Consider the following 13,985-nt stretch of genomic DNA (forward strand, 5'->3'; position numbering starts at 1 on the left):
AAATGAAATTTATTATCAAGAAACTTTTTGTAATATTTTTCAGTCTTCTCTCTCGAGTGGTGTGTAGGTGGCTTACGTCATTTCCGGGATTGACTGAGGAAGTCAATTGGGACGAGTTATCAAGAGAGCGATACGACACGGTTAATGTTTCATAACTTTTGATGGAAACCCTTTATAATTTTGAAACGGTTTGCCCCTGCAAAAGAACGCCGTTGAAAGGTAGGCTTCTTGGCTTGGTTCTCTCAGTCATGACGGAGTCACGGCAACAACGTTAAAGTGAAATGACGAGTTTTGCCAATGTAGTTGATTGTCGACATACAACAGAGACCGTCGTGTTAAGATGTCATCTACGTGTGAACTGTTTACCACAACAATGTTTTCCGGATACTGAAACCCTCTATTTTTTAATTGTTTTTGTATTATTTTAACTGATTGCTGAATTCTGATGTCAATCGTGGTACTGTACTCACTCGTGTTTTACAAGTCTAATCAGAAATGTATTAAGACTTCTGTTTTCATTCTTCAATCGTTTGTATCATTTGCTCTTTGGGGATAGTAACATTAACTGTAAAGAAAAACCAACAATGAGAACCATATTTTGTTATTATTCACAAAATACTGAGGTACATGGTTGGAATATTTGCAATCAGTCAGTTTCATTCATTATTGTTCCCACATTTACAAACAAACGACAAGTCATTGCTGAGCATTTATTAAATACATTAAATTGAGTAAGGTACAGGTTTTGCATTTTTTTCATTGAATCCCTCACTAAAAAATGACTTCTCAGTTACAGAAAGAGCTGTGAGCATATGCATGAGTAAATGCAACATCATATGTATATGATAGAGTTATGTTCAGATGAATGTTTATGTTAAGCTATAACCTGTAGTAGTTTATCACTAACCGACGCCTAACCATGTGTGTGTCTCTGGAACAGGATTTTGCCGTCATGCCTGTCAGGAGGTGGTCCAAGCGTTCCAAGCGAAGGTCCTCAGCGCAACCCTTGGACACCCCTCAGGATAATGGCGTCCATGTATACCTCTTCTGGAGCCCCAACAAAGAGCATTATTTGTCGCACACAGCCACAGAATGTGTCACCGCGGAGGAGCTTTGCATCTCAGCCGCCGAGGCTGTCGGTCAGAATAATAACTTTGATTCAAAGGCAAAAACAAAACATTGAAATCAAGTTGGGTGAAGTGTGTAACCTAAACTGCATGTCTTAAACAGGGATAACACCTTTATTCCACGTGTTGTTTGCGCTGTACGACCCCACGTCGTGTTTCTGGTACAGTCCAAATCACGTGTTTCACCCAAAGGAGGGCTCCTGTATTATTCTTCACTTCCGTATGAGGTAACGTCATCATCGCGCTGGACAAAACACCATTGTGTCACTGCAAAGAGCTGTTTCCTCGTGCGCAGGTTCTACTTTCGCAATTGGCATGGATTTAATAACAATGAGCCAGATGTGTCTCGTTTTACTGTCAAAAGCGAGACGCATGGTGATGACGATGGCCAACCTGTGCTGGAAATCAAATCGGTGGAGTATTTATTTGCCCAGGTATGTTGTGTCAGACCTATCGCAGCACATTGGCTCGCCATTACCGCGACACCTCCATCTCTCTTCCCAACAGGCCAAATATGATTTTGTGAACGAACTCGTTCCGATAGAGAACTTGAATTCAGAGGAGGAGATGAGTCTCTTTAAAAACGAGAGCTTGGGCATGGCCATGCTGCATCTCATGCACCAGGCGCTGCAGACGGGCACCACCTTGCAGCGTGTTGCGAGAAAGACCAGGTAGGACCTTTGGGATATCAGCGTGTGCGCAATCTAATCAAAGTCGTGCTCTCATGACTGCCATAGTCGTCATTTTATTGACAATCAAAATTGGCATTTTATCATTTCATTGAAAAGGCGTGATAAGATTTGTGGGGAAAAAGTTATTATAAAGTCCTAATACAGTAAAGTCTTGTTATATCGATATTCTCGGGAGTCAGAAAAAATATCGATATAACCGGACTATCGATATATCCGATCCTGCGGCATGTAAATTTTCTCCTTGCGTTCATAGAAATAGTATCGTAATAAGCAGTACTATCGATATAACCGATATCGATATAACAAGACTTTACTGTATTACACAAGGTATGTAGCCATTATATTACAGCCTTATTTATTCTTAGGGAAAAAGTGTAAAAGTTGCAGTCGTCATAATATGACAAGAAAATCATAACATTCCAATATGGTCTTATTTTTGTGGAGAAAAAAGGTAGAATAAAATGAGAAAAATGAACAATATTGAGAATATAATTTGAAAAATGTATACATCAATGAGAATCATGTAAAAATATAATACTGTAATAATATTTCAAGAGTTAAGTCATGTACCTTTAAGAAAAAATGATATTACAAGTAAAAATTTAATTTAACAAGATAAATAGTACCAGGAAAAAAAAAACATGAATTAGTATTATATTACAGGTATAGATTGGTGTGCTTAAGAAAAAATGACAAGGAAAGGGTAATAATATTACACTAATTATGCTGTACTATCCCAAATATGAATCAATAAATTATAAAAAATATATAAGGTTTTCAAAAACCAAAGTCATAATAATTCAAGAAAAAGCCATAATAATACAGTACAGTTTGAACATTTTAAGAATAAAACGTCTTATTTTTGGCACAAAAACGCTAAGTTATAGCATATTCATATCACAAGAAAAAAAAAGTGCAACACAGCCACAACGCTACATATGGTCCTTTGACAGCGATAAAAAAAAAAAAAAAAGTTCTTGTACAATGCTGAGAGAAGCGGTAGTGCTCCGGCAAATAAACATCCCACTTGTTCAAGCTAAACAAGGACCATCTGGAGTCTTTATTCTACCAAATGCGTCGCAAACATGCTGCAGAGAGTCCGGGCTGCCCCCGTAGCGGTACCAGCCACTCAAATTTACCTTGTAATTTTGTGAGTGATTTCTGAGGGCAAGGCAGATAACAAGTGATGTGTGTTTCCAGCTTTGTAAACTGCATCCCAAAATCTTATGCCAAGCACATCTCAGAAGACAAAGTCTTTACAAAGATAAGGCTCCGGTGGATGTTTGATCGATCCATGCGCACCTACCAGAATAATATGGAAGCGAAGCCGCCGGACGTGAAGCATATTATCTGCAAGTATATCTACGGTCTTGAATGCTTGGCGCCGCGTTTCGGCTCCGAGACCTTTGCCGTAAACCGGCTGAGGCTTAGCGAGGACATCGAAAACACGAGTCGGGATGCTTCGACGGGGGACGGCGAGGCCGCAACCCCGCACGAGCTGATGGTATCTGCCAACACGGGGCTTCAGTGGAGAAAAATGTGTTGTGAGAAGGTTTGTCACACTTTTGTCGGAAATGTTGCTACTTCCTGCTTTTTCCTGACTCCCCGTTTTTGCTCGTGTTGCTTGGTCACGTAGGCCAACGGCATCCATAGTGGGGACAACAGCAGGAAAACCAAGCGAGGTAGCAGCCAGCCAAGTGTGGCGCCTCGCGTTGAGTGGACCCCCTTCTGTGACTTCCCAGAAATCATCCACATAGCCATCAGCGAAGCCAATGTTTGCGTTAGCACTCAGGACAATAAGTGCATGGTGAGAGCGCTGCTTATTACTGTATTTTCCGGCGTATACGGAAAAGCCATGATTTTCTTCAAAAGATGACCCTGCACCTTATACGCAGGTGTGCCTTATACGTGAAGTAATACTGAGCCGCAACAGGTCTCGCAACGACTATCAGCAGCCAGTGACTCAATTTCCCGCCTGTAGAAGTAGTGCGTAACCCCAGCCTCTACTGTAACGGCGTATAATGTGGTGCGCCTTATACCTGTATTTGAAAACTTTTAGATATTTATATATTATATTTGGAAAACTTTGCTGCTGTGAAATGTAAATTTCTCCACTGCGAGGCTAATAAAGGCAAATCCAATCCAATTCATTGAAGGTGCGCCTTATCGTCTGCTGCGTCTTATATATGGAAACGTTTGAGAATACACCATTCATTGGGGGTGCGCCTTATACAGACACTCCCCTACTTATGAATATTCAAGTTATGAACAACAGTACATACGAACATTTTTTGTAGTGACATGTAGTATTCTCTCCAGTTGTATATGTACATACAGTAAAGTCTCGTTATATCGATATTCAAGGGAGTCCGAAAAAATATCGATATAACCGGGACTATCGATATATCCGACCCTGTTTGCATGTAATTTTTTTCGTGCGTGCACAGAAATAGTATCGATATAACCGGGACTATCGATATATCCGATATCGATATAACGAGACTTTACTGTATCTTTATAATAATAATAATAATACATGTACATATCTTTATAGAGCATATATTGTATTAAATGTTTGTTTTTAAAAACAAACCAATACAGGTTACTTATAAACATACTTATATTAACTGTAAACATACTTACATAAGCCTTAAACATACATTCCATCCAAAATATAGCACTGAAGCAACTTAACGAACAAATTCACCTTACGAATGACCATTCGGAACGTATCTCGTTCGTAAGTTGAGGAGCGTCTGTACTCCGGTGCGCCTTATACACCTGAAAATATGGTATATATCGTTGGGAATGTATCAAAATTCTGTTATCCTGACTCTTGATGTTTCCACTATGTCGCCCATGCCTTTATTCATATTTTTTTAATAAGTCTTATGAGGTCGCTGTGCGCTTCTGGCGTTTTTTTTTTTTTTTCTTTTTCTGTAGGTGGCAGCTTTGCTCGTAAACGCCACTCGTTGTCTTTTGTAAATGTGCATGTAGGAGGTAGAGATGAGCTCCAGCCAGGAGGCGCGTTCCTTCATCTCCCTGCTCGATGGATACTACCGGCTGACTGCCGACGCCCACCATTATCTTTGTCATGAGGTGGCGCCCCCGAGGGTGCTGCTGAGTCAAGCTAATGGACTACACGGACCAATCCAGTGAGGTTTTTTTTTTATTTGAACCCCCCTCTGTGGTACTCTGGAACCCACATGAACAACGATGGTGTTTTTTTTCCAGTGATGACTTTGTGCTATACAAGCTGAAAAAGGAGCAAGCTGAAGAAGAAGCTTGCCTCGTACGTTGGAGTGTTCTTAACTATCACAGACTTGTTTTGGCTGTGCCAAATAAACACCACGTGAGTCGCCGCTGTCCTTAAATTGGGATCATTGCATCTCAGGGGAGGTGAGCTTTTTTTTTTTTTAGAAAAACCCAAAGACAATTATCAATGTCTAGCAGAACGGATCAATGGCGAGCCACAAGCTCTTTTGCATCCAGCATAAAGATTCCGTCTTCTCATTGGATGGCTGGCATGAGAAATTTTCCAGTGTGAAGGAGCTCACAAACACCCTGAAGGATTTCATTCTGAAATCTGGCACAGAGAACTACACCATTAAAAAATGCTGTCGACCCCGGCAAGGAGGTTTGTTTTTATTTCAGTGAACCTTCACTTCTATCCACGTGGCACTGTTTTTTTTCAGACATTTGCATGTCATTTACACAAAGATATAAACACTTATAGCTTATTTAATATTGCACTTAACTCATTCACTGCCAGACGTGCAAACATCTATCCACCCCAGTGGCAGGGTTTTTGTTATTTTCACTCAAATTCCAGGACCCACAGTATATTGAGTTTTAGGACTACATCTACATTTAATGCAGCGTAAGAAACCTTCGACTCTTCTTTCATTAGAAAAAAAGAGTAAATTATTAGTAAATGATTTTCATTTTAATGGTTTCCTATGGGAAATAAATTTTTGGGATACATACTTTTCGCCTTACACACTCTGTCTGGGAACTAATTAAGTTCGTAAGCCAAGGTATCACTATACATCGATATTGGTTTATATAGGGCTTTAACAACAGCCGCATCTGGAACAAAGCGCTAACATGGAAAAAGAAAAAAAACTTTGCCACGGGTCTGGCCAGCGCTTTATTGGCACCCCTACGTAAGAAAAACAAAAACCCGAACAAATGCGGGAATGGCGCTCCACGGAATCCAAGGAATAATGCCTGACTATAAGTCTGAAGAAGACATTTTTGCTGAATATATTTATATGGTCAAAATGTAATTTTCATGATTGCAACGAATTGAAGATATAATTTGTGTACACATGTTGTGGTACCAATATAGACCCCTGGGGAACACCACAAGCAATGCCAAGTTTTTATGACGAATGCTGACCTATTTTTGAGTATTGCGCGCTTCCTGTTTGTACATTTTTAACCAGTCGCTACTTACAAAATCAGCTCTGAATTTAGAAATTCAAACAAAAAAAACTAGCAAAAAAATTACAGAATACTGGAGTGTGCACAGGAGTGGACAGGAGTTTTTTGCACATCGTCTGGCAGGGAATGAGTTAACAAGCACGAAAAACTGAAGGCCAAATGATTGATTGTGTAGTTTGTCACATACCCCTGACCACATTTTATTCTTTGTTATTCACAGAGATTTCTAACCTCCTGGTGAAGCGGCGCGGTATAGATGGCAGTGCCAAGACACGGACTTTATCGCCGAACAAATTGGAGCTATGCTTCCAGATCAAGTACAAAGACCTCATTTTGGTGAGAAACACGTTCATTGCGCCTTTGAAGCTTTGCAAGTTTTGTTTTATTTTACTGAGGCGTGTTTGGGTATTGTGCTGACGGACAGGGGCAGCATTTGGGTTTTGGCACGGGAACTGACATCTACTCGGCGCATCTGCAAGTTGGGAAAGCGGCTGATGAACAGGAGGATGACTTGAAGGTTGATAATTACAAGAAGATTAAAGTGGTGCTCAAAGTTCTCGAGAAAAGCCATGAAGATATTACATCCGTAAGCGCCCGTCACACTGAACACGATCCGGCAAGGTCTTGTCTATCGATTAAAAATCAATATTTGATTTGATTTGCTTTAGGCTTTTTTTGAGATGGCAAGTCTGATGAGCCAGGTGTCTCACAATCACCTGGTTTTTGTCCATGGTTTGTCTGTCAACGGATCTGAAAGTGAGAGCACCACATCACAGAGTCTTCTACTTCCTTTCTTGCTACTTCCTCTTAAAAAAAGACATTCAGGCTTGGTGGTGAAGGGCAAGTTATTGGTGACAATAGGATTGTTGATGATAAATTAAAATTGAAACACAAACAACAATTCATAAAACCTTCAATAAGTCATTCACTGCCAAACGTGCAAAAATGTTTCATTGTCACTCTCATTCCAGGACCCACAGAATATAGATTTTTAGGACTACATAAACATTCAACGCAGTGTAAGAAGTCTTAGACTCTCTTCTTTCAAAGAGTTAATTCCTAAATGATATGAACCTGAAATGAGGGCGGCTCTCCGAAATGCAATGCAGCACATACATATTGGTTCATATAGCGCTTTAAAAACAGCAGAAGCTGGAACAAAGCGCTAACATGGAAAAAGGGAATGCTGCCTCTTGTGGAAGGGAAAAAACATTGCCAGAGGCCATGGCCAGAGCTTTATCAGCACCCAAAAAAAACAAAAATTTGGGAATGGCGCTCTGCGTCGTATTTTCAATTCCCGAATAGATCTCCTGAGCCTGACACATTACATCGTGGGTGTCAAAGTCAAGGCTCGGGGGCCAGATCTGGCCTGCCACATCATTTTTCTGGCCCCCCCAAAGCAAATCAAACCTGTTTGGTTCCATTTGGACCGAAACATTCAAATTGACATAATCATCATCCTCAATAACTATCATTATTCTTGAATTCTGTTTGTAAAACTAGTTATTGCTCAATAAAAATAATAAACACAAAGATCAAACAAAGCACTGGTTTCATCCTATGAGGCTCATATTGATCTTTTCATGGGTCCAATCAATAGAAGTTGACGTGAAAGCAATTAATATTTCTTGTGCCTTCTGTTGCAGACATCATGGTGGAGGAGTTTGTGGAATTTGGGCCTTTAGACGTTTTTCTTCGGCGAGAAAAAGCCAAATTGACGCCTCGCTGGAAATTTATCGTGGCCAAACAACTTGCCAACGCCCTGAATTACCTCGTACGTTGCGCTTGCCCAAGTCAATTTCTGTCACTGTTACTACAGTGGACAGTTTATCACTTACAGAGTGCATACATGACATGTCTTGATCGGTAACTAATTCCGATGAGAACTGCATTCTCGTAGGCGACAAAAGGCATCACCCACGGAAACGTTTGCGCCAGGAACGTCCTAGTGGCGAGGCGAGGTCTGGAGAGAGGCACGTCTCCTTCAGTCAAGCTGAGTGACCCGGGCATTCCCGTCAATATCCTATGCCAGGAAGGTCAGTACTATATAGATCAGGGGTGTCAAAGTCATTTTTTGCCACGGGCCACATTGTAGTTATGGTTTCCTCTCGAGGGCCGTTATGAATTTGGGGAACCCATTAGAATGTATAAATCCCTTCAAATATTACATATAGAGCACACAGCAAATTAATGAATAACTCGTTTTCAAATCTGAAGTCAAGAATAATGACTTTTATTGTGGTTGACATCCAAAAATATGAAATTTTGGCTCAGATTTTAGCAATTTGATTTGCTTTCGCGGGCCGAAAAAAATGATGTGACGGGTTGGATTTGGCCCGCGGGCCTTGACTTTGACACCTGTGATATAGATCAGGAAAAAGTCATACATGTCAATTTATGTTTTCCCCGTATTTTATGTTTTTTTTTTCTCATTTCAAATAATGTACGTCGTATTACAACTTTTATTCGAAGATGTCATTATTTTCTTTTAAATTGTGAACCGACCTTACAAAAACATTTTGGCTCAAATCCGGTTGGTCTCAACTGCTGGTAGCTAGCGACAATGCTACCGCTGATCTATACTATTGTCACGGTAAGCAAAAGTAATCCTCTATCGTTGATATTATCGCTGCACACGGTAGGATTGATAAAAGCATCACGTGCACATGCGCGGTAAGCTGTCTGAATTTCGTCTTGTGTTAGCGGTTTTTGTTAATCATTTCAGAAATAAGAGTTAATTCCTAAATTACATGGGTTATCTGAGCTTTAAATGGGGGCAGCTTTACAAAGGGCAAATGATGCCCCCTTGTAGGAGGAAAAAACATTGCCAGAGGTCTGACCGGCGCTTTAACGGCACCCATCCCCCACAGGAAAAACCAAAACCCAAACAAATTTGGGAATGGCAGTCCACGGCATATTTTCAATCCCCGAATAAATTTGGGAATGGCAGTCAATGAGTTCATAAATCACATAATCAATAAAAATCGCGAAGGTCCCACATGCTTTTATGTCCTCGCCTTCTTCCGCAGAGCGTCTCGAGCGCATTCCCTGGATCCCTCCCGAATGCATTTATAGCAAGGCTCCCGTCGGCATCGGCGCCGACCAGTGGAACTTCGGCGTGACGCTACTGGAAATCTGCAACGACGGCGCTCCCCCCATGAACCTGGCCACGTTACTGGAGGTCGGCGGCTCCTTTGCCCCCAGAACTGTCACGCTGCAGGATATCGCATCCATGTGAGAGTCGAATCACCGCCATCCGTCTCCTTTCTTACAGAAAGAGCGATTTTATCAGCAAAAGGGAAAGTTACTGGAACCGTCCTCCCAAGACCTGGCCATCTTCATCAACAAGTGTCTGAACTACGAGCCTTTGGAAAGGCCTCATTTCTGCTCGTTGCTCAGAGATCTGATTGACATCATGAAAAAAAGTGCGGCGCCAAAGATTTTCAATGTGACGTGATGACGAATTTTGCCTTTTCATATGTTTTTCTCTCTGCTCAGATCCTGACATATCCCCCAGCGAAACGCTTCCTCAACCTCACTCCACCGTATTTCTCAAGCGGCACTTGAAAAAGAGAAACATCTTAGGAAAGGTAACTTCATCTCAGAATGTGCTCTCCCTTGACTTAATAGCTGAGTCGTGACTCCTCACGACTCACTCTGTCCGCCTTTCAGGGTAATTTTGGAATGGTGACATTGTACATGTACGATCCCGCCAACGACGGCACGGGAGAGCTGGTGGCCGTCAAGGCTATGAAACAAGAAAACGGTCCTTTGCCCAAATACTGGCTGAAGGAGATTGAGATCCTCAAGTACCTCGACCACACCAATATCGTCAAATATAAAGGATGCTGCACAGAGATGGGTGAGTCCTCCGCCGTGTGCTGCTAAATGAATAGAAACAGCTCCAAAAATGTCAACGTTCCTCAACACAAGGTTTCTTAACATCTCTGACAGGAGGCCAGGTGGTGCAGCTCATAATGGAGTTCCTTCCGCTTGGCAGTCTGGAAAAATACCTTCAAAAACAAGATAAGAATACATCCCAGTGCCTGCTGTTTGCTCAGCAGATCTGCCAGGTGAGCTCTTGACTTCCATTTTGTTGCACGGCCCCATTCAGGATATTTATGGGAGCACGGGAAGATTGTCTTTTACTGCCGGCAGGGGACGTAGCCATTCATGACCAACACCCAACATCTGCGGCTCTCTGCCAAGCTATTTATTGAGAGTATATGCAAATTTAAGTGATACATTAGTAAAACATAGTCTTCTTGATTAGAATACAACACCCCTGGATGTCCCATGTTACAAGCACCACCATCCATAATACAACAGAACATACACATTTTAATGGGTTGTCTTTCCATGAACTGATAGATTTGTAACCTGGCTAATGAGCTCTTCCTGTGAAGGAGTTTACTAAGCCGTAAATTAGTCCAAGGCCAGATCTCCTACATGACACAGTTTAACTCCTACAGTTTAACAGGCTGTGTCTGTTCACCTCAGATTGACCCCAGATGTTCTGTGCTTCCATTGTGGGCCTTGTGTTCGGCCAACTAAGCATACAATAGCATGAAACTTGGCAAGAGCATGAACATTTGAAAACTTCAATTCTGTCTATTCCCTATCAGTGTGTCAGTGCCATATGTGAGCTCATTGACGCCCCGTTGCGCTATTTTATTTTGAATCTTCGAGTGGGTGATGACGTAGAAATCCCATCTCGCGAGGCAATGACGTGCATTCCGAGGCTTTGGGCGTGGCCGCAAGCAAAATCGACCCAAGCCTTGAATTGCTCTTCACAAATTCTTTTCACCTGTTCACGGAACCTTGGCACAGTTGGGCACATTGCGAGCTGAAAGAGTCCAAAAATATTTCTTTTGGCTCTATGACATGTCATCATATTTCATCTGATTTGTTTTCCTAGGGTATGCAATACTTGCACTCTGAGCGGTACATCCATCGGGACCTCGCTGCACGTAACATCTTAGTGAAAAATGACAGCTTAGTGAAGATCGCCGACTTTGGCCTATCCAAATATATCCCTGAAACTGCCACATATTACCGTGTGTCCGAAGATGGTGACAGTCCGGTGTACTGGTGAGTTTGTTACACACATCATCAAAATCAGGGCACGACATCTGTTAACTCATTCACTGCCATTCACGAATTTATTGGGGAATTTAAAATATGACGTGTAGAGCGCCATTCCCGAATTTGTTCGGGTTTTGTTTTTTTGCTTGGGTGCACTGGCCACGGCCTCTTGCATTTTTTTTCTCTTCCACAAGGGCGCAACATTGCCCTTTTTTAATAATAATAATAATAATACAATAATAATAATAATAATAATACATTTCATTTATAAGCACCTTTCAAAACTTTACAGTCACAGGATACATTTTTCTGTGGGTGAGCAGCGGCAGCCACACGCGCATTCACTCAACCCGGAAGTAACTCAAATAGAATAGTAAGACAAATAGATAGAAAGCTAGCTAGCAAGCCATAATAGGGTGTCTTTTTGTTTTATTATTATTATTGTCATTATGTCTATTTTTTGGTCCAGTTGCAGGCCGCTGAAAATGGCTGCCGGGCCCGCCAAGGGCCCCCAGGTTGTAGTTTGGACACCATCAGTCTAAGGATTCCATCAGATTTTTCAATGTTAGCACTTTGACCCAGCTTCAGCTGTTGTTAAAGCACTATATAAACCAAGATGTATGTATTGCATTGTATTTTGGACAGCTGCCCTCATTTCAAGCTCATATAACTCCAGACCAATATATTTTAGGAATTAACTCTATTATTTCTGGTGAAAGAAGAGAGTCTAAGGTTTCTAATGCTTGATTGAATGTTTATGTAGTCCTAAAACTCAAGATTCTGTGGGTTGTGGAATTCACGTGACAATGACAAAAACCCTGGCACTGGAGTAGACACATTTTTGCACATCGTCTGGAAGTGAATACGTTAAAAATGACATCCACCACTCTGGCAGTTTTTTAATACTTTGTGGTAATATCCTTTACAGGTATGCCCTTGAATGCCTGAAACTAAATAAATTTTCATTTCACTCCGATGTTTGGTCCTTCGGCGTGACGCTGTATGAGATCTTGACCCGGTGCAACCCGGTCCAAAGCCCCCCAGTGGTAATACCGTCTTTGGCCTCTTGTTGCCAGCGTAAACCGCAAATTTGCGCATGTGCCTCAGATTTAAACGCACCGTGTGATTCGTTTTGTAGAAATTTGGCAAGATGGCGGGTTTATCCCCCAGAGAGATGAACGTGAATGTGCTCATCGGCTTGTTGGAGAGGTGCCAGCGTTTGCCTACCCCTGTAGACTGCCCGTCTGAGGTAGCTAATATCATGATATGTATTTTAAAACTCTTAAGTTTTGTTGATAATACTCTTATTTTTTTCACCGAGGACAGCTGAGGAATCTAACCATGCGGTGCTGGGATCAAGATCCTGCAGAAAGGCCATCCTTTCATTCCCTCTTTGAGCAGCTCGAAACCATTCGCTCACAGCTAAGTCTTGGCATTTATTGACCTGGACTTCATTTTACTTGCTTGGGTACCATTTTGGGATACATTTACAAATGGTAGCTTACTCCGGTTGTGGTATGACGTCATTAGAATGAACAAGGACCTTCATGAAGCTCCATAGACAGAAATACTGTTAACTTACAAGTCTTGGTTGTTGAATTTGTGTACATTTGACAGGGTTGTAAGATTTTGCATTAGATTATTTTTTTAACAATCACGGGTTTAACAAAAATGGTGCCAAAGTTGGAAACCATTTGCAATCAGTTCTGCTTTGTTCTTGTTTTTTTTGTGTGTTACTGTTGTTGTTTTTCCTTACTGTAGTGGACTGTTTTCAGCGTTTTGTCCATGATGTTTATCGCAAGAAAAATCTGCCTGGTGGTTGCACCTTGAAGGAAGCACACGTGTACTAGGCCTGATATTGATCCGGACAAAAGTCAGCACGATGTGACTATCGCCATTTTTTTTGTGCATGTCATTGGCAGTATTTTTTTTCACAGCGCCATTTTGTTCAGCGGAGATCTCGGTGCTGTTGTAAGCGCGGATGCGTATTTGGACATGAGAGTCAGTGCTTGGAGCTAAAGTAGACTCACATGGACAGAAGAAGTAAACCAATCTTTTTTTTTGTTGAATGGACACTACGGCTCCTTGTTTACTTTCAAATTGTGGCTGATGGGTGCATATTTTGGAGCATGAGGTCTCTGATCCACTGATGAAAGGACACTTTGAATCCCTTCTTTTTTCATTGATAACTGCTTCAAAGAAAGTGGATGCTGGACTATGGTTATGATTGCATGACTGTTCATGTCTTAATTATTGTGTTATATTAGCATATTTTTAATTTCCATAACTGTTCTATAAAGCACTGTGTTACAGATTCAAGATTTGTATCAAAGAGTCCTCAAGAAGCTTGACGACGAGTGTGTAAATGCTGAAAGCAATTTTAATTATGACTTAATAAAGCCCTTCTACCCCAAAACTATACCTGCATAAACATTTGAGTATCACGGCAAGAGTGGCTGTCTTCACAGCAGCTCCTAGATTTTTTTTTCTACTTGTTTTTTTTTCCTTTCATAACTTTGCTGTTGTGAAATAGGAATTTCTCCAATGTGAGACAAATAAAGGTTTTCTCATCTCGTTCCTTTGTGTAAAAAAAAGACTCAAATATATTTCAAATAAATATGTCCATTAAAAAAAG

General features: G+C 41.2%; 1 protein-coding gene across 3 annotated transcripts; it reads left to right on the forward strand.

Moving 5' to 3' along the window:
- The first annotated feature begins 105 nt into the window (after positions 1 to 105).
- Positions 106 to 13,769, forward strand: tyk2 (tyrosine kinase 2). 3 transcript variants are annotated; one of them, XM_089018507.1, is made up of 24 exons: positions 106 to 219; positions 941 to 1,139; positions 1,231 to 1,354; positions 1,423 to 1,561; positions 1,635 to 1,798; positions 3,020 to 3,371; positions 3,456 to 3,626; positions 4,817 to 4,974; positions 5,054 to 5,171; positions 5,270 to 5,456; positions 6,486 to 6,601; positions 6,690 to 6,851; positions 6,934 to 7,021; positions 7,912 to 8,039; positions 8,166 to 8,301; positions 9,295 to 9,446; positions 9,540 to 9,690; positions 9,764 to 9,855; positions 9,938 to 10,127; positions 10,220 to 10,338; positions 11,184 to 11,356; positions 12,279 to 12,396; positions 12,489 to 12,599; positions 12,677 to 13,769. In XM_089018507.1, exons 2-24 carry the CDS (start codon positions 953 to 955, stop codon positions 12,791 to 12,793), a joined length of 3,453 nt encoding a protein of 1,150 aa, XP_088874633.1. In that variant the 5' UTR covers positions 106 to 219; positions 941 to 952; the 3' UTR covers positions 12,794 to 13,769. The 3 variants fall into 3 exon arrangements, with proteins under 3 accessions (XP_088874633.1, XP_088874634.1, XP_088874635.1); XM_089018508.1 differs by having other exon boundaries at positions 5,273 to 5,456; XM_089018509.1 differs by lacking the exons at positions 12,279 to 12,396; positions 12,489 to 12,599; positions 12,677 to 13,769 and having other exon boundaries at positions 5,273 to 5,456; positions 11,184 to 11,360.
- Positions 13,770 to 13,985: the final 216 nt, after the last annotated feature.

Source organism: Hippocampus bargibanti, linkage group LG17 (genome assembly GCF_051943395.1).
Source record: "Hippocampus bargibanti isolate YZ-2025 linkage group LG17, ASM5194339v1, whole genome shotgun sequence".
NCBI lineage: Eukaryota > Metazoa > Chordata > Actinopteri > Syngnathiformes > Syngnathidae > Hippocampus > Hippocampus bargibanti.